Below are 18,183 nucleotides of genomic sequence, written 5' to 3' on the forward strand. Positions count from 1 at the left end.
GGAGGCCTAAAACGTAGCCTTTAGAAATGGTGGGAGAGCAATACAAGTTAGCCCTAATTGTTCAGGAAGTTAATTTAACTAACCGAAAATACTTCCAAAGTTTTGGAAGTGGCTTTTGTCCTGAACCAGGGTGAAAATAATATTTGCAGGAGTGAAATCTCCTCATCTTTTACAGCTGGCATCAAAGCTTTGAGAGTAGCACCCACCTGGCTGGGCTGGCAGCAGGGTGGCCCGTGCCAGACAGAAACCCAGCAGGGAAAGGGCATGTTTTCCTGTCAACTCTTTTTCCTTTGGAAGTTGAGCAAAATCTACAGAACCCTGCAAACACCCCCTTTTCTACCACCTGAGGAAAGCAGCATTTTCAGACATGCACAGAAAACTCTCCTGTCAGCTCTGAAGTTAACCCTTTTAGAGAGAGTAGGTAGGACTGAAATCCCAGTTAGCAATAGGAAGGTAGAAGTTACGTGATCGTTCATTTCATGCTTGTCAGTTAAATCTCTTATCCGAGAAGCAAGTGCCTGAACAAGCTGCAGGGTTTATTTCTCTGCTGCTACTGTTTAATCAAAAGATTGCTTTGTGCGTAGGTGCTTTAGTTTGTGTTTTACAGCTCGTGTTGTAAATAATAGATGCCAAGTTCCTTTCATAATACCTGATGATAGTTCCTCTGTTGCACAGATTAATTAAACAGCAATTAACTTGCTCTTTTCCCCCTTTACCTGAGTCTTTAGAGTGCATTTGTGTGATCTCCACTGTTCTGACAGAATGAAAATGTTCGGTACCAGAATATGTAATCAAATGCTTCTTTATCAAGCAGCAAGGTAGAGTGCTAACGTCATGTTGTAGATCATTCGTTTCCTGCTGGTGACGGTGCAGTCTCATGAGATGAGGTGGTAACATTATGCTAATCTCTATGGCAAGGGATTTGTCACAGGGTGAGAGTAGCGTGGCTACAGGGTTCCAATAGGAAGATGAACCTGAGCTCAGCGTAGAGGAGTGGCTCCTCTGCCTGCAGCCCTCTACACTTCTCTCTGCAGAACAAAAGGATACCCAGTAACTGGGTGCAAGCAGAAAACAACAGGATTCCTTGAACAGGCTTTGCAGTTTTTATATATAGCTGGAAGGCAATGGCTCTCTTATGCTTAGTGCTAACTGAACAGAAAGCACTAATGCCATATGTCCGGCTTATTCCCTGAGGGGATTTCCGAAATCCTTTCAAAATCTATCCACCCCAACAAAGAGGTGTGTGATTGTGTGTTACTTCTACAACTACTCATTTGCATGTAAAAATAACATTGTACAGATTCTGGGAATGAGAAATACAAAGTTGTAAAAGTAGGCCAGGGCTGGTATGCATTTTAGATGCTTCCAGTTTAGGTTTAAATTAAGTTTATCTTCCATGTGGAAATACTGGGAAGGGGAGCCACAACCAAACCCACACAATTTGGGGTGGGGGGAGAACCTGTCTGGCTCCCCTCAGTAGTAAGTGGCTGATCTTTTAAGCTCATCAGAGGTTCATGACTTGTAAAATGCAGTCTGTGCTACAGGTCTGATCCTTCATCAGCCATATGCAGCGAGCTGCAGTCCCAGAATTTGTTTGGCAGTACTGTTCTACAGCATTCTAATTAGAGTGAGCTCTCTTCCCCATTGAAATATCACAAAGTTTGAGAAAGGTGCTTGAATTTCGTAAAAGACTGTGGAAGATAATTAAACTTTGGGCACTTAGCTTGGAGTATGAACTGAACTGCAAGCAAGAGGCTACTGAAGCTGGAGTGAGGACTGCAAAGATGATTAAGGGTTTGGAACATCTGTCAGGAGAGGTTGTAAGAGCTGGCACTGAGGCAGAGAAGGCTTGGGGGGTCTTATCAATGTGTATAAAATACCTGGTGGAGGGAACAGAGAAGAAACAGCTAGGCTCTTCTCGTGGTGTCTGCTGACTGGACAAGGGGCAGTGGCACGAAGTAAAGTGAAAATTCATTTGAATGCTATAAACCACTCTTTTTCCTGTGAGGGAGGTCAAAGACTAGAGCAGGTTGCCCAGAGAGGTTGTAAAGTCTCCTTCTATGGAGATGCTAAAAGCCTAGTGGGACATGGTCTTAGGCAGCCGGTTCCAGCTGACCCTGCTTGAGCCAGGGGGGTTGGATCAGAAACTCCCAGGACAGGGACTTTCCTTCCAACTTAAACAGTTCTGCAAAAGTTCAGTTGTTTTGTTCCAAACACTGTATTAACTTACTGGTAACACAGATTGACTTCAGTTGTCTCAGTGTATGATAGGTTATACTGAGCTCTTCATTACCATATGACTATGAAGCATATCTAAATGATCTGCCTTTTTTTCTCTCTCCTGTCTAGGTTCTGGGAACGCCTACAAGGGAGCAAATTAGAGAAATGAATCCGAACTATACTGAATTCAAATTCCCTCAGATTAAGGCACATCCATGGACTAAGGTGAGTCTATATGAACTGGCTAATAAAGACATGTGGGCTCAAAGCAAAAATTGAAGGAGTTCAGTGACTTGGTGACTGGCTTTCAGTCTAAACTGGGCACTCTAACTAAGCTGGGGACCCAGTAACTTCTGATGTTGAAAAGGAGAAGAAGCTATTGAAGCAGTGCACTGTAATATCTGTTGGTCTGGGGTTTTTTGAGGTTGCCTACAGGTGTTGAAGGGTTTTTTTTAGTAATATGTCTGTAGCAGATTGCAGTATATTTAAATCCTGTCATGCTATAAACTGATACTCACAAAAGTCACCTATAAATGAGAGAATGTTCCAGTGATAATATGTGACACTTTCATAATGCTGGTCCATAATGTGACAAGGGCTGACAGTCACTTTCTTAACTGCTTCTGTCATAGATATTATTATATTTGTACTCCTATAGGGGTGCTGTTGAGGGGGTTGGTTTTGCTTTCTTAAGGCTAACTAGCTTTCACAAGGAGACACTATTGCAGTATATGCAAACAATATTATAACCTCCATGATCAAAGAGTAAACTGCTAGTATTGAAACAAATACATTGCCACACAATTGAGCTGTCTTCCATGTATCAAGGAATGAGTAATATTTGACTTGGGACACTGAAACAGTTAATGGTTTAATTGGCCTCTTGGCTGTGGAATAAGTTAAATATAGAGGTTTAAGCAATTAAACCCTGGGTAGTTAACATTCTCTCTTTGCTGCTTGAGAAATGTCTGATACAGTTGCAGTACATTCTTACCATCTCTTAAAGACTCAGGTTTTACTCTGCTAAGAAAGCAGCGTGTGTATGTGGAAGGCTTGCATTCGTAGCTGAGCACATGTCCAGGTCAGACTCTTCGGACCAAATGCTCTGTGATAGTAGAAACTCTGGATAAACTAACTAGAGCTAATTGATAGCAGGCATGTACCTGATAGGTACATACCAGGCCAGGTACTGCTAGTCACTGTTACTGTGACAGATCCTCCAACGAGTTATGTGCCACTTCAATTTTCCTTTTACCCACTGATCTCTTGTTTGCATTTCCATATCAGAGTTTCTTTAAGTCATTTAAATGATTTCTAATAGTATAAGAGGTCAGTAAATCCAGCAAGGCTTTTTGATACCGTATGTTAACAAGGGAAAACGTTAGGGCAAATGAAATCCCTTGGAGTGCTCTCCGCAGTTTTGAATTGCATCAGCATTAAAGTCATGAGAATAAGTCCAGAAGACTTATAGTACTGAATATTAGGGGCACATCTGAATTCCTGCAGTGAAGGTGTTTGGGTTGGGAATGGGTTAAATTTGTATGCAGTGGAGTGCAGAGATGACCTGTAGGACATGGAGTTAAGCAAGCATCTAAGCTAGCTATGCAACTCATCTTGTGCCTGATCTTTTAAGAATCTCTATGCACTTGATGGTCGCTTAGACCACAACGGAGATCATCTGGCAAATAGAAGCTTTAAGAAAAAAGTGAGACTTCCTTCTGGAGTCTTTCTTCTTTCATACGAATGGTTTTTTGGTCATTCTAAAGGATCACGAGTGAAACGAAGTCAGTTACAAAGAATTGAGAGGAGCTTGCCACGAGATGAAATCTGCATTCTCGATTAGGGCAGAATCATTTTTGGGGAGCTGTGCTTGCAACATAGCTTTTGATTGTTGAGTCATTCTGCACACAACTCTTTTCTGGCATTGGCTGGGTGTAGAATAGCATTTAAACCAGCTTATTACAATTGCATTACATGATACTTCATTTATGAGATCTGTACTTTTCTAGTTCTACAAATGGTAAATTAGCAAAATGGATTATCCAGCATGGTGTTGGTAATGGTACTCATCCTATCAATGTACTACTTCTAAAGATCCTTTCCTTGCAACACTTGGAGCATGATGAGCTCTGAAGGATTTAAGTGGTAGTGTTACAGAGAATTGGTCTTCCTTACCCAACTGTATTGGCATAACATGCGATGGCACATCAGTGGACATATGCATCCTCTTGTAGCTTCCATAAAGCGTGAGAGAAAAAGCACTGCTGACCCAGCTGTCTAATGAGCAGAAAAGGAATGACTGAGGAAGTGAAAGTTCACGTTTCTTTTATTATAACTGTGCATGTAACTAGAGTGCTACAGGTAGTTGCTAGCAAGGACTTGAACTTCTGGTTTCAGCCTCAAAAGCGCAAGCCTTTACCATCTGGCGGTCTGATCTGCTACATTGGCTGTTACGTGCTAGGTGAAGCGGAATGGCGGCTGGTGCTGTAGCAGAATGAAATAGGTTCTGGCTTTCTTAAAGAGCTGGGCAAATTGTTTGAGACCGAATAAGGATGAATCAGTACTCCTTGAGTCGTCCTTAGGAATAGTGTCTCTCAGGTTCATTCAGTTTCAGGCCTAAATTGGGTTTTGTGGAAATTTGAAGTCTGCCTTCATAGATGTAGCTTAGATTTTTCAGTAGAAATGGATTGGTATCATCCAAATGAAGTACTGATATTCAAAGTCATGTAGTAGTATGAAGACAGATTTCAAATTAACTGTGCTCCTTCTTCATAGATTAGGAGAGAAGTCAAGCTAGCACTCAGTATCTTTCCATGCTGCAGCAATAACGCAGGTTCACAGTGCAAGCTGTTCTTGGACTGGTTTTTCAGTCTGTTGACAATTTAAGATTGAAATACTTTTACAACTTAAGAGCTGGAATCTCTCAGTATAAAACATACAAAGGCCTCTCTGTCTTCTCTCCAATATATTCTGTGTTGCCCAAGCACATGCATGTTTTGATACCAGTTCTGCACATGATGCAGATGATGATGGGAGTTCACTGTGTCCCTGGCTAACAAAAGAAAAGAGAATCTGAACTTTCCAGGAATCTTTTAAATAGATCTTCCAGAATGGGACTTCTCTCTCTTTTGGCACCCCACACCACAACCCCAGCCCCAGAGGAGGAATTTGGGATATTTTGGTTCCCTCAGAATAGCAGAGTGGTTAATTTAGTAGTGTAGCTGTTCATTTCATCCTGACCTTCCTTTGTTTTCACTTAGTATAGAATATTTTTTATTCATAGAGGTACATCCTACTACTTGTCTGCCTTGGTCAGCGAGTAAGTAGCATAAAGTTGTAAGAGAAGCAAGAGCTTGTCTTATAAGGGCTGGGAATATCTTTTGACTGACTTATGCAATCAGGAAAAAATGGGTAGGCTTTTAGACACACAGTTGTTTGCCTGTCCATGTTTTCCAACTATATCAGCTCACTTGTCCTGGGTTCAGCTGTAGCAATCATTTTTCTCCTTCCCAGTAGCTGGTGCAGTGCTGTGTTTGGCCTCTAGTCTGAAAACAATGCTGATAACACCGATGTTTTTAGTTGATACTCGGTAATGTTCACTCTGACCAAGGACTTCCTGAGTCTCATGCTCTGCCAGGAAGGAGGGGAAGCTGGGAGAAAGCAGAGCCAGGACACCTGACCCAAACTAGCCAGAGAGGTATTCCATACCACGGTGTGTCATGGCCAGTATAGAAACTGGGGGTGGAGTTACCTGGAAGGCCAAGATCGCTGCTCAGGTTGGGCTGGGTATCGGTTGGCAAGTGCTGAGCAATTGCATTGTGCATCACTTGCGTTTATTGATTTATTTTTTTTTCCCTTTTCTAGTTTTATATTCTCTCCCTTTGTTATTTCCCATATCATTATTGGGAGTAGTATTATATTGTATTTTAGTTATTGGACTGTTCTTATCTCAACCCATGGGGTTTATGTTCTTTTGATTCTCCTCCCCATCCTGCCTGGAGCAGGGGTGAGTGGAATGGCTGCATGGTTCTGAGTTACTGGCTGGGGTTAAACCACAACATCAGTGAATAAAAGTTACTATCCTTTCTGGAGGCTTTGCTGCTGCTGTTTTTACTAGGTCAGAACTTTCCTTCCATGTCTTTCAGCTGCCTCAGTTCCTTGAGCCTTCCTTCTTCTTGGAAGTGCATTCTGATCTCTGCTCCTAATCTTTATACTTGTTTCTCCTCTGTCTGAGCTTCATCTATATTTTATAAATGTGTGACTGGAAAGCCAAGAAGAAAATCTGAGATCAAGTGCAAGGTTGTACATTGCAGGGCTGTCAAAGTTCGGCTTTGGAGGTTAGCTTTCTCCGAGGCCTTTTTCAGCCCTTTTGGAAGGGGGCAGGGACAGTGGGGTGGCTGACAAAAGGTCTAAATGCATGCTTCATAAGCTTGTGTTAGATAGGCGTTGCTTACCATGGCCCCAGTACAGCTGGCCTTTATCCTAGCATTACTCAGATGCTACCTTCAGATCTCAAATCCTTGGGGCTTTGAAAAACAAAGGCAGCGCTGTGATTATTTCCAGAAACATGAAAAAATGTCCATGTATGCTGGCCCGCCTTTCTCCTTGTATCCAGCTAGTGAAGGATCTCATTTGAGTAAGATCATAGCAAATGCAATATAATTATGTAGTTTAGGTCTCTTCTGCATGGGGGAGATGACTCATGTGGATTTATTTTCTTTTCCCCACCCAAGATACTTCGTTTGTTGTTAATGGCATTATAATGAACTGACTTATCTACTGAGCTGCAAGCATGTCCATGGTTGGTGATGGCAGAACAACGCAACAGATTATATCAGCAAAGGTTGTTTTCTTTAGTCAAATCATAACCTATGTCTTGTCTCTGTTGTGGAGACATAGAAGGAATTTCCACTGCAGGCAGCTCTAAAATGGACAGTGCATCTCTTAAGCGTGCTGTAGTTCAGTGGCCTTTGTTTCTCCTGTTTTGAAGATACTTGCCAGATTGTTTAAGAATGCAAGCACTTTTAGAATACATAGTTGGTGAGATAAGCTTGAGTGTCCTCAAACAAATGGCTTCATTCGCCATCCCCAAATCTATAGCGAGCTGGAGTCTGAATCATAATTTCCAAGTCAGTGTTGAGATGGAAAAAGACAGGAGTCATTTGTTTAACAGTGGAAGAGAGAGAAACTGTCATGTCTACATCGGTTTTGAGCATCTCTGCCCTTCTGCAGTGCACTCTTGTGGATGAACACGCAAAGACTTTTTCTCTGCAGCACTTTGCCATCACAATAAAGTTGCAGCAGATTACGGCAGGGTCTCTCCCAGTTTTATAACTGCTTCCTTTTTCTTTCTTTTTTATTCCCTTGCTATTTATGCTGTTCAGGGTGCTCTTCTGTCTGTGTCTTCAAGCTAAATTATTATAGCAGAGGGAAACAGCATCTAAGATGAAACTTCAGGCTCTAGCTCATCCCTTCTGGCACTTTTCCAAAGCAATTAGCCACTCCTGGCTGCAGCTGAAGTTGTGCAGAACCACAGTTGGTTGTGTGATACAGTAGCTCTGGATGTTGACTTTAGGATCCCTATTTCTGTCTTTATTATTAAATAATTCCTGCAAATATTCTAAAATATTTGGTAAATATTTTAGTCTGAGTATCTTCCATGTGTGTGTATTCTTTGTATACATTTCACCATACTAATCACTTTACTTTGAATGTTGTCTTTTTCTATGCTTGTAGCAGGCAGTCCCGTTGTCTTCCCCACCCTCTGGGACTGGGACATAAGGAGTCTGGTCTCTATCTTATGACCATGTTTTTCCACCCTCCAGAATCAGTTTTATGTCTTCATCCTGTCCTACTCCTGCTCTCCTGGTTCTTGTCTGTTTTTTAAGCAGATTGTTTTGCTTGTAATGCTTCCAAAGTGACTGCTCATACTGTAGATTCGAGGAATACCAAACAGTAAAATGTAGAAATAGGCAGCTCATTTTGTCACTTCTAATTATAAATGATGACAAAAGAGAGCAGAAATTCTTTTGTCAGAAATCCGGTAAATGGACTTGCATTTGAATTAAAGCTGAAAATGCAAACTTTTCTTTTGGAGATTGGGGTCCAATCTTTTGTAGAACTACACAGGGGAGATGTGATGTTTCGTTGGGTGCAGTTAGATGGCCTAAATCCATCTTGGAGCAGGGTCAGTTTTCTGTCTCCCACCTGCATATTCCTGATGCCTCCCTTCTGCATTATTGTTCACATAGTAGCAAAATCCTCTTAAATAACATGAATGTTCAGGATTTGAATCACATTTCTCACCTGGCTGACCATTCAGCTCAGGTTGCAAGCTCTGGGACAAGGGACCAGGGCAGACGTGCGTGGCCAAGGAGAAGGGCGCACTCGCTGGTGGTGATTTGTGCCTGTTGTGAAATCATGCCCTGACCTCTTTCTGAAGAGTACAGTTCTGTTTTTCACTTAGTGCGTAATGACTTTCCACACAAAAAGTGAAAACGGCTCTGCTGGATACTAACTTAAAAAGAAAAAGGACCCAAGTTCTTCTGGCAAGCTCATGTTTTGCAGTTCCTTTTGTAGGAGCAATGGTTTTTGACAGTGTAAATCTCTTATCTTCATCTAAAGCGTGAGAAAAGAAGGCAGGTTTGTTGGGTGGTAAATTACCCTGCCCCTGCCCAATTTATATGCAATAAAGAAAGAGCTGCTTAACAATAAACGAGTGAGCATGAATGTAGCATTAAGGCATGATTTGCATCAGTGCAACTACGGAAATCAGATGCTAAGTTTAACATGTCTTCTGCAATGTACCATCTGTTTAGCTGTCCCACTGCAACACATCTGTCTAGGCTGTTCATAGTGGCTCTCACATGGAGGGCTGAGTGCTTCCAGAGATCTGTTTATGAGGATTCTCTCTGAGAAGAAGGGGAACTGTTCTGTTTTGTTCTGCTTAGCTTTGTTGCTTTCCTTTAGAACTTGATAGAAGCAGAGCACATGCACTGGGTAATAAACGCTAGCTCGTTCTGTCTCCGCTGGGTCTTCAGTGGAAGAAGCCCAGTAACAAGTGTGTGGTCTCAACAAGAAGTAGCTTTGGAGACAGGTTCCTGGTCCTGTTCCCAGTTCTCAGTTGGCTCATTTGTAAGCCACTTAACCCTTCTGTCTTTATTTCATTTTTCCCTATCTAAGTGCCATCTGACAGGCATTCTTAACTAAAAAGGCATTTTGCTATTTCTTAGCTGCTTTTTGGAAATAATTCCCAACACCAGTGCCTCTATCTATCGTGGACTTCTTTTAACTTCCATTGTATCTCATGAGTTTTAGGCACTTCAAAATAGCCAAACGGTGTATTTCAGAAATCCCATTCTGAAATTCTCAGGCCCTTGGAACAAGATCAGTCCCAAGGGCAGAGTTGCAGCCACAACTTTGGCTTTCTTTGTGTCAGGTAGAGCTCAGAGCTGTCTTTCATGTGTCTCTTCCCTCTCCTTTTGTGTTTATGAATGTGTCATGTTTATCATAAGCTTTATTACATTAAACTTGCATAATTCATGTCATAAAGTTGTGGTAATCGTATTGTGTGATTGCAGATTTAAAAAATTGATATGAGGGTCGTGTCCTGTATCTGGAGACTTCACTTGTAAACAATACAAGCTTTTGGTTGAAGGGAGGAGCTTTGTCTCTTACCTAATGTTCATGTGCCATCAAAAATGTGCTTACAAACGGAAAGGAGATGTGCACAGACTGTCAGCCTGAATTGGTGGTGTGGGTGGTTCTTGGCAAAGCATATGAGTCTCTGAAGCCGGTGAGGAAATTTTTAACCATGGTGTCACAAACTTGATGCGTTAGCAACAGATGTCATTTTCAGAAGCCTCTGCTTTCTTAGGGAGCACAGCATGCGAGCAGTATTCACGATCTGCATGCAGAACGCACAGGGGTTGATGGCATGAAATCATGTCTTTTAATACACGCTGGCTAGAAGAGCACCTTGGTGTAACATTGTGAAGCTTTGGCTTTGGGGCTTAATTAGACCAAGACGACGGAGCTCCGTGTCGTGCATGGGAAGTCTGTCTGAAGAATGTCAATGAACTGAAAGTCAGAGCAACCATTCTGTTAAAACAATACTTAGCTCTTGCCCCATGTGGTTTTATTTGAGAGCTGAATGCTGATGTGAGTGAAGTAAAATAGGAAAATCCTCTGCTTTCTATCCTTTTTCTTTCATCTTTCCATGCATGCAAAAAATAAAATGAAATTCAGAAGGGGTGTGAACTCTGCTACACTGGTAGGAACTATTTCAAATTAGCAAGATAAAATGGGACCGCTCTGCTAGTGCACAAAGACTTCATCTAAATTGAAGTCTCTTGGGGTTGAGAGCTACATAGTGCACCAGGGGCAGTTAAGCCTGGCAGTCGTGTTTGAAATATTGAAGGTGGTAGTTCCAGACAAATGAAGGGGAAGTAGCATAAAATAAATGGCATTGATGGCAGCATAACATAGAAAGAAGAGAGGAGTGTGTCTGACCTTGCTGTCTAGCTGATATGGTCTGTCAGTATTTGTGCGTCACCAGCATGCCTGAGCAAAGAAAGAGCTTGCACTGGTCCCTCAGCCTTTTGGTGAGGTACAGATTTATTGGGATCTGAAGGGGAATAAAGTAAAAAAACCCAGTAATAAAAACCCCAGTCCCAAAAGCTGTCTGTGGCTCTGGTGAGTCAGTGTTTCCATCTGACATGACCAAATCATGGAGATTTTTGCAACTCATCCAAAAAAAACCCCAACCAACCAAAAACCAAAACAACCAGTGACCTGGGTCTCAGCCTGAAATTCATTTGCTTTGCAGAAACAAGAGGGTTTGAGTTATTGCAAGTGCAAATTTTCCTTGAAGAAATTTGTATGTAAAAGCCTTTTTTTGTTTTTTCTTTCTTTTTTTTTTTTTTTTTTTTCCTTTTTTTTTTTTGCATTTGTTTATCTCCAAAACAGGTTCATTTTTTAAAATGAAAACTTGAGCCTTCGGTCCCTCCTGTGGACAAATAGCCTTACCCAAGGTCTTGTTTCATTTTAGAAAAATGAATTGCTGCGCCGGTGGGGTAGTATTGGAATGCTTTCAAAGTTCCTGTCAGTGTTTTAGTTTTGGTTCTTTTTTTCTTTCGTTTGTGGACTTGCTGTGCCTTTTGCCCGGCCATATTTAGTCTGCCTACTAAATGTTAGTCCGCCCAAACACTTTACTTTGTGCACTTAGCTTTGTTTTCCTTTATTTTTCCTTTCTCCTTTTTTCTTTCTTTTCTTTTCTTTTTTTTTATTATTATTATTTTTAATTTCTCTTTTGCTTTCACCCAGATGTATTTTAGACCGAGACAGACTTTGCTCCATGGGCCGGATTTTAGTCCGTGCACTATATTTTAGTCCGCAGACTAAAAATAATCCGCGGATTATTTACTAACTCAATTCCCTCACTGAGAACTACAGAGACCCAAGACTCCTGCTGAGCCGTACATCCGAGGGGCTTCCCGGCTTACAGGTCCCACTGTCTGCCTGTCCTCCCACCCCTTCCCACCACGGAGCGCCAGCCCGGCATCGCCCCAGCATTGGCGCTCCGTGGCATGGAAGTGCCGGTGTCCCCATTGCTGCAGGCAGCAGCCACTCGTGTAGTTCTCCGTGGGTGAATTGGACAGCTTTCCTGGTGGAACTGTGTTGAGTGGGAAGCACTAAAAGACCGCAGGGGGTTTTGCTTTTATTTCTCAGGGTGTTATTCGAAAGGGAGGTGGGATGGGACAAATTGAGGGGAAAAAATTTAAGTAACGGGTGCGACGGGTATGAGGGGAAATAAACCCGCAATAGAGAGCCAATTCAGTCCATACCCGCACTCCTGAGGTGGTACGTCCAGTTCCTGAAGAATCCTAAAGAGATAACGCCAGCAAACAAAATCCAGTGGCGGGGGAAGTCAATCCAAAATGGAGAATAATCCGCGGCGGCCTGAGGCACTCATAGCTCACACAAATTAAAAGCATCCAAATTCCAAAGTAAAGTTCTCGGATTTTTCCTTTCTCTTCAGCACAAATTACAAATTGCTGGGGTTTGGGTACTTTTGGGAAAAAAAACCAAAACCACCCAAAATTTGCATTGTGTCTCTGGGACAGATTTACCAGTGGGATGCACCTTTGGGGACAAAATAACCTGGCCCCATTTGTCTGTGGACGTTTATATCCAGGACCGAGGACTGAAAATTCTTTATGATGGGAATTTCAATTACCCTTTTAGTTCAAGTTAGAGTTTTGATTTCAATTTTTTTTATTTTTTTAATAAATGCACTGGCATTGGAACATAAATTTAATATAGAAATGTTTCTATACTATGCCTCACCATTGCACAATCGATTTTTTGGCATACACTGTGGTGAAGTTGGACTTGCTGCTATGGAGACTGATGTTTAAAGTTTCTAATTGTATAAACATTTTCTATGTCCCCCACACCATGGATTTCTTATAATATTGGCTATATTTTTCCTTGCTGGACTATTCTCTTTTGGATTGACTCCCCCTGTTTGGATTATTTCACTGCATTATCATCTTTAGGACTCGTCAGGAACAGGACATTTCACCTCAGGAGTACGGGTATGTACTTAAACATTTTCTCAAATTACTAGGCCTAGCCTTGAAACAGTGGAATATTTGAGTTCAAACCACATCTTTGAGGCAGCAGCCAGGCAAATGTTGTACCATGCAAGGTGACAGAGATGAGATGAGTACCGACCGTAACTCACTTCATGTTAGTCACCGCTTGTTGTAGGGGAGGCCATGTGAGGCCTTCCTTTTCCATTTATTCCCCCCCACCCCCCCCCACCCCCCCCCCCCCCATCCCTGGTTTAAAGCAGTCAGGGTAGACTTCAGGAGCTGCCAACCCCAAGTAACTCATTTTAGAGCCAAAGGTAGGCTGAACAATTCTCAACAGGGCTTAGGAAACGGGCGCTAGGGTTTCACTGAAAATGAGTTTGGGTGGACAGAGGAGCATGCCTACAGATGGCAGATTGGTGACTGCTGTCTAGTGTGCTCAAGGTACTTTTCATCCTTGCTTTAAGGGAAACTATTCCTTTTTCTTTTTTCCCTTTTAAAATCTGTGCAATAGCTGATATGTGAGCTGTCCTGAGGGAAAAACACAGCCAAGAGTCAAGTACTTCAGCCTCAAGCTGTGGTAAATCAAGCCTGTTAAAACATCAGTGTGAAGGTTCATGAGGGAAATCTTGGTAGTTTTACTCTCATGTTAAATACGGAGCAGCTTCTCTTGTGTGGATTTACCTCAAGACAAACTCATTTGTGCTACTTAGTGAGGGGCAAAAAACGAAAAGAGCTGTTTTGGGGTTTTTTTTTTTTGCTAGAGATTTTATCGTGGTCAGGCTGTGGCTTGGGAGTGACGCTGGCGTCCACTGTGCACTGTGGTCAGCAGCCCAAGCTCTGCCAGCAGCATGCAAAAGCAGCTTCTCCTGCCCCTCCATGGACTCACAGCACGGTGGTCAGCTGAGGTTCTTTGCCAGCAGTGTTAAGCTGATGCCTTTCTTTTTGTCAGTGTAGGCCTCGTGTGAAAACTTTTTTGGTTTGTTTTTCAACACCCCAGTAGAAATCAATTGTGCTTTTTGGGTACCTGGCTCTTCGGCTCCCCGAGTCTGGATTCCCTGCCACACCAGTTAGTACAGCACGCACTGCAGCGGTCCTGGGTGCTCCCGAGCCAGCTGGGCACCAAGGGGATAAAATCTCAGTCTCTGGAGAACTTAGTGTTTGTGTTTGATTCTCATTCAAGAGAGCATATGTGTCTTTGGTTTAAAATGTACTTAAGAAGTGCCTGTGCAAGTTCCTCATCTGTGATTAATGAGCATGTCATGCACTGAACTGTACTTATCTCTTGTTTTGCTCCTTAGTGCCGTGTGGCTTGGGTTCACCCACAGTGGGGCAAAAGCATTTTGGGTTAGCTCCATTTTTACTAAAAAAGCTGGCATCAGAATTTAACACTTGCAGCCACCCCACTCCCTTTTCCCCAGCCTGTATATCACTTGCAATATAGCAAGGCAGAAGTACTTGAGGGGACCATCCACGTCATTTTAACTCATATTTTGCTTTTGACATAATGAGAAAGGAAGATGGGGGTGTGATTAGTGGTGGGTAGGACTGTTCTTAGAGGACTGAAACAAAGCTGCAGTGAAGAGCTCCTATTTGTAATCACTCAAGGTAAAAAATCTGTTAAATAGTTGGTTCTCTTGACACAATTTTCAGCTGTCCTTACAAATACCAAATGTGCAGGAATTATCCCAATAAACTTATGGGAATGACTTGCCAGAATAAGGTCACGGAAGAAGTAACTTGCAAATTAGAGCTAAGACGTTTCCTGCACCCCACCCGTGCTTTCCTTGTTGTTCTCCAAAATTGAACAGCAGCCTCCATAGCAACAATCTGACCTGCCTGCCTGCAAAAGTCCGTGTTAGTAAGGCTTCATTCTCTGGCCACAAAAAAAAAGCACCCCAACCCGAAACCATAGCAAGGGCCTTATTCAGTTTTTACATTCAGTGAATCCTGCTCATTTGAACCCTCCTCCCCACCTCCACTCCACCCCATGTGCATGGCTGGAAGCACCTCTGTGTGTTTATCATGATTTTTGAATGAGTTTCCCCTTCATTCTTCAAGTTGTTTTTTTTTGAGTGCGCTCTCATGACGTCTCTTGCTGGCATTGCACCTTCACTCTAGTGCAAGACATTGCAATTAACCCTTTCTCAACCCCAGGAACTGGATTTTCCCATGCTTACTGGAGGACTTTGATTAGCACAATCCACAACTTGTTTGTTCCAGCTTGTTGGGCAATGAGAGGTTTAATTGCTCTGACTTGCTTCTGGTCAGCACAGGAAAGAAACATACCCAGACAACCTGTTTCTCCTTGCTTGTTTTCTGTTTTTCTCTTGTTTTAGGTCTTCCGGCCCCGCACTCCACCAGAAGCAATCGCGCTATGTAGCCGTCTGTTGGAGTACACCCCCACTGCCCGCCTGACTCCCCTGGAGGCCTGTGCGCACTCTTTCTTCGATGAACTACGGGACCCAAATGTCAAGTTACCAAATGGGCGAGAGAAACCTGCACTCTTCAATTTCACCACTCAAGGTAGCCTGTGAGCGTTGAAAGATCCCTCCTTTAGGAAGGAGCACTTGGATAAATGTTTGCTGTGATGCAGGTGTCACTCCCCCAAACGTAAAAGTCTCTGAGCAGGACTAAGGTTATTAAGTCGTTCCATAACCATCTCTCTGTTTCAAAAAGAGAGGAAAGGGACTTTGGAGAAATGGGTTATGGGATTTTCAGATGCCTGGTGCCTTCAATTCAAATCTTATGCAGGGTACCAAGAGTTGTTACTACTGGATTGCATCAAGAAGGTTTACATTTGCAGTTCAGTGTCTGCATCCTGGCTGCTGGCTTTGTGTGAAGTATCGCGGTCAGCAGACCATGGAGATGAGATTATGGTTTGGAGGTGATCCTGCTCCATCGTACCTGAAATACCATAGCGAGCGGTAATGCATATTAGGTTTGGCAGGGAGGTTTGTAGTGTTGCTGCCCATTTTGGTTCTAGGTATGAGATAAATACAGAGGTGTTAGTGTCCTGATTTTATGTTCTATACAGTTCATCTGGCATCACATTGACTCAGTCATTTAGAAACTGTAAAAATGGCAGATAACTAGCTTTTTATTTGAAGCCAGACCAGTATCAAATTTTGAAGCCATTGATGTGTGGTTTGGGTTTGTTTTTTTTTCAACACAAGTGAAAAATGTAAAACTGATATCCCCTTAGAACAGTTTTGCCTGCCGAGACAGAGAATGTGAGAAGTATGGCATATAAATATGCTAGTAATTAATTCTGGAGCTTTCTTGACGCGATTAGCTGCCAGTTCGCATCCTTTAAGCACGAACAGATCTATGTGCATTTTCTGTTGAAAGTCCAAACCACCTTTTGGCTGAGTGTAATTTTTCAGTGTAATTTTTCAGTGTAATTCAGTGTAATTTTTCAGCCTCTTTCGTGCATGCAGTGCCCATCTGCCAAACTGTGAAACAGATCCCTCTCCTTCAACATGTGGACCCTTTCATTTAGGAACAAGAACCAAGGGTGGCAGGAAGAGAGCCAAAAAGCTTTGTGTCCAAAGCACAAACACCTTAAAGCCATCAAGAAAAGAGCTTGTGCTTCCAGGTCACTGTCCTCTGTGCTGATTTCTGCATCTACTGTTATGAATTTAGTAGCTACATCACAGGTCTTTCCTTATTACAGTACCCATGAATTGCCTTTTCTGCCCACTCAAAGGCCGTCTTCAAGTAGCTAAGATGGTTCTGCTCCCCGTATCATAATACCACTTCACCCCTGTTCTTTTTGATGTTATTTCCTACTGTTTCTTAGTGATGTTAAGATTGGGCTCATCTACTGCATGAAAACCAGGATTTTAGAAAGAGTTGGGAAGCTTTATAATGACTTCCAGTAAAAATCCTTAAGGGAGAAATAAATGTATGTATTGGGAACGTGTCCCTGGTTTTCCACTAGCCAGTGTGGAAACTGCTGGGAAAGCTACCCTAATGCTTAAGCAAGTTTAAAGCTCCTTTGCCCTCCTTAAGGAGCTGATGTGCTCTCCCCTTGCACAGTGACTCATGGAAATGACAAGATCTCCTGGAGCAATTTCCTTAAGATTCAAAAAAGCGAGTTTCTGTCCTAAGCAGGTGCCAGTTTCACCATCTAAAAAGGGAAGGCAGGACAGAGACTGGCCATGAACACATTTTCGGATAAGCTCTGGTGTAGGTGACCAACCGAGCTCAAATAACAAAAGTTGAGGTTTTTTCTTTTTAATAAGTAATTCCATTGCTTAGCACAGTGATTTTAAGACCTTTGTATTTAACAAATGTGCATCAGTGAGTCTCGCGTATCAACAGTCCTGACTGCAACCAGGGAAGTGGTGGAGTCACCATCCCTGGAGGTGTTTAAGAGACTGCTCTGGTGCTTAGTGACATGGTTTCATGGAGGACTTGGCAGTGCTAGGTTAATGATTGGACTGGATGATCTTAAAGGTCTTTTCCAACCTAAATGATTCTGTGATTCTGAGTTACACAAGAAGCTTTTGCTCCTGCTGTGACCACTCTGCAATCCTTGCTCTTTAGCCAGACTGTGCAAGACTGTTGAATTGGCTAGTCCAGAGCAGAAATCCCAACTGGGAAATAGATCCAGTTATTGGAATCAAATGATGACTCATGTTAAGTCATCTGTGGTAATTTAGAAAGCGATGAGAGACATCCTTTTGTTTTGAGGAGCATGTGTTTTCAACAGATAATATTAAGTTTTTAGAAGTGTTTTATTTGGCTGTATCCAGTTGCCTGAAACCCATGAAGTAGGAGGTAGCTGCAGAAGGCTTGAAGGCAAACCTGTTAGAAATAACAACATAAATCTGACCATTAATGCACTGGATTGATTCTCAGAAAGAACTGAACTGTCACACCAGATCTGCTGATCTGAGAAGTGATGCTGCTCAGATGGAGTCTAGAAAACTAAGTGAGAGTATATGGAAGATAAAAGATCATGGCCTTGGCTGCCAGCAGGATTTGCAGGGCATGTTGGTGCTTAATCTATTGTAGATATGGGATCTCTCGAAGAGAGCTTTATCTGGTCATTCTTAATGTCTTACCTTTAAGTTCCTATTGCTGTTTAAACAAATATTATACGTTAATTGGGGTTTGAAGATAGTGTTTTGGCCAAAGAAGTATCTCCACTAGCCACAGATCTGGCTGTTAGACTTGCAAGACAGAAAGCATGGAAAGCATTTTTTTCTCATAGAAGCTGAATTTTCAAACAACCTGTGAAATGACTACCCTAAATTTCCTGAACTTGTTGTAACATGTCAGTGGTTGAGCTGGGTCACAAATGTTACTGTCACTCCATGTTGGCCATTAAACACTGTAAAATCATTCTGTGATTCAGCAC

At 42.4% G+C, this 18,183-nt stretch overlaps 1 protein-coding gene across 2 annotated transcripts in view; it reads left to right on the top strand.

Annotated features, from left to right (window-relative positions):
* The window catches only part of GSK3B (glycogen synthase kinase 3 beta), a 143,763-nt gene that overhangs the window by 114,059 nt on the left and 11,521 nt on the right, over window positions 1-18,183 (top strand). The window contains exons 8-10 of one of the 2 annotated variants that reach the window (XM_057416030.1): window positions 2,350-2,445; window positions 12,780-12,818; window positions 15,155-15,341. In XM_057416030.1, the coding sequence (XP_057272013.1) occupies window positions 2,350-2,445; window positions 12,780-12,818; window positions 15,155-15,341 (322 nt within the window). The remainder of the gene's footprint in view (window positions 1-2,349; window positions 2,446-12,779; window positions 12,819-15,154; window positions 15,342-18,183) is intronic. The other variant, XM_057416031.1, reaches the window with a different exon arrangement.

This window comes from Pezoporus wallicus, unplaced genomic scaffold (genome assembly GCF_028554395.1).
Source record: "Pezoporus wallicus isolate ANWC-B61680 ecotype Strahan unplaced genomic scaffold, APGP_CSIRO_Pwel_v1 contig_6814, whole genome shotgun sequence".
NCBI lineage: Eukaryota > Metazoa > Chordata > Aves > Psittaciformes > Psittacidae > Pezoporus > Pezoporus wallicus.